We start from the raw sequence: 1,864 nt of genomic DNA, 5'->3' as shown, positions 1-1,864 counted from the left end.
GTACAAATGAACAGTAGAATCTTATTCAGTTATAAAGAAAGGTGAGATTTTTAAAAAAATTTTTAAGTAGATGGAAATGTGTTGAAATTGTAAGTTACTAGGGAACGATGTTACAGCTTAGTAAGTTGTGCTAAGAAAATGGTTCTGTTATAGTAAGGTATACTGTTAATCGATTGCAAAATGAATATAAAAATAGATATCAAGAATAAAAATGTGAGCAAGTATGAAAAATGCAGAGATACATTCATGAAATATTACTGTGTGTATTAGTTAGGGTTTTACTGCTGTGAAGAGACACCATGACTAAGGTAACTCTTATAATGACAATATTTAATTGGAGATGGCTTACAGATTCAGAGGTCCCATCCATTATCAAAGCAGGAGCATAGCAGCATCCAGGCAGGCGTGGTGCAGGAAGAGCAGAGACTTCTACATTTTTATCTGAAGGCTGCTAGCAAAATACTGACTTCCAGGCAGCTATTACAAGGGAATTTAAGCCCATGCCCATAAGGCCACACCTACTCAAACAAAGCCACAGCTCCCAATAGTGCCACTCCCAGGGCCAAGCATAGAGAAACCATCACACTGTGAGATGCTCTTCCAAAGTATTCATATGAAATGATAGAATCCTTTCATTATTCAAGGGGATTGAATCTAGGAACCCCTGCAGATACCAACATCTGCCAGTGTTCAAGTATCTTTTATGGGATGACTGTGTTTCCATACAACCCATGAACTTTCTCCTATAGATGGTACCAATTCTTACTTGTAATACCTAATGCAAATAAATATTGTGTAAATAATATCAAGGAAGAAAACTGTGTATGCCCAATACAGACACAATTACATTTGGGCTATAATTTTGATCTTTGGATTGCTAAATTCTAAAACATACCACCTGTGAAAGCATATTTAACAGTATAACTTTAAAACTATTTAATTCAGCATCATCTTGGCTCCTTGCTTAAAAAAAAAAAAAAAAAAAAAGGTGAGCCGAACCATGGCAAAAGATTACCAAATAACGTAGGTTGATATTGGACTGAAAAATCTCAGTTTTGACAACCTCTCACCATGTTGTCCCACAAGACTTTCAGAATCAAGCGATTCCTGGACAAGAAACAAAGGCAAAATCGTCCTATTCCTCAATGGATTCGGATGAAAACTGGTAACAAAATCAGGTACAACTCTAAGAGAAGACACTGGAGGAGAAGGAAGCTGGCCTGTGAGGAGTCACACATGGCAGGACTGAGGGCTTACGCTGAACGGTGGTCATCGATCAGTCCTACCAGATGGATTTTAACATTTTAACCTGAAGACTTGTTTGTGTCTAAATTGGGATGTTTGTCCAGTAATAAAATAATGAACCTTCAAAAAAAAAAAAAAAGAAAAATCTCAGTTTAATAAATACACCAGAGAGATTCATGCACGTTGTATGTAAAAATTATTCCCCAGCCAGATGACAGATTGAACACACAAATGTGAAGAATCAAATAGAAAAATAAATCATAAAAAAAAACTTAAAGAAACTCTGATTTTTAAAAATGAGAACAGTGGAATATCCAGAAGAAAGCAGACTGGGCTAGGAAATATCTAGGGGGATTAAGAGAGCCAGAAAGAGAGAGGAGGAAAAATGAATGAGAGTAAACTGTACTCACATGTCCATATGACACTGTCAGAATAAAACCATTACTTTACATGTGCCAGATTAATAAGAACCAATAGTAAAATGTATTGGTAAGGAAAGTTCGAGAGTCCTCCAACGAAAATCAAAGGAATAAACTAGGTAAATCAGAAAAACAGAAAAAGGTTACATGAAAATGAAGACATTCTGTTCTCACTTTCAAAATAAAATCGTATACCTCTT

The 1,864-nt window shown here is 35.7% G+C and overlaps 1 protein-coding gene across 1 annotated transcript; it reads left to right on the top strand.

Moving 5' to 3' along the window:
* Nucleotides 1-1,071: 1,071 nt before the first annotated feature.
* On the top strand, nt 1,072-1,308 carry LOC308422610 (large ribosomal subunit protein eL39-like; the record flags this gene model as incomplete). The annotated part of the gene is made up of 1 exon (XM_080919229.1): nt 1,072-1,308. One exon carries the CDS (start codon nt 1,072-1,074, stop codon nt 1,306-1,308), a length of 237 nt encoding a protein of 78 aa, XP_080775355.1.
* Nucleotides 1,309-1,864: the final 556 nt, after the last annotated feature.

The sequence above is a fragment of the Micromys minutus genome, assembly GCF_963924665.1.
Source record: "Micromys minutus genome assembly, chromosome: 7".
Lineage (NCBI taxonomy): Eukaryota > Metazoa > Chordata > Mammalia > Rodentia > Muridae > Micromys > Micromys minutus.
This window is presented reverse-complemented; position numbering and strand designations above follow the sequence as displayed.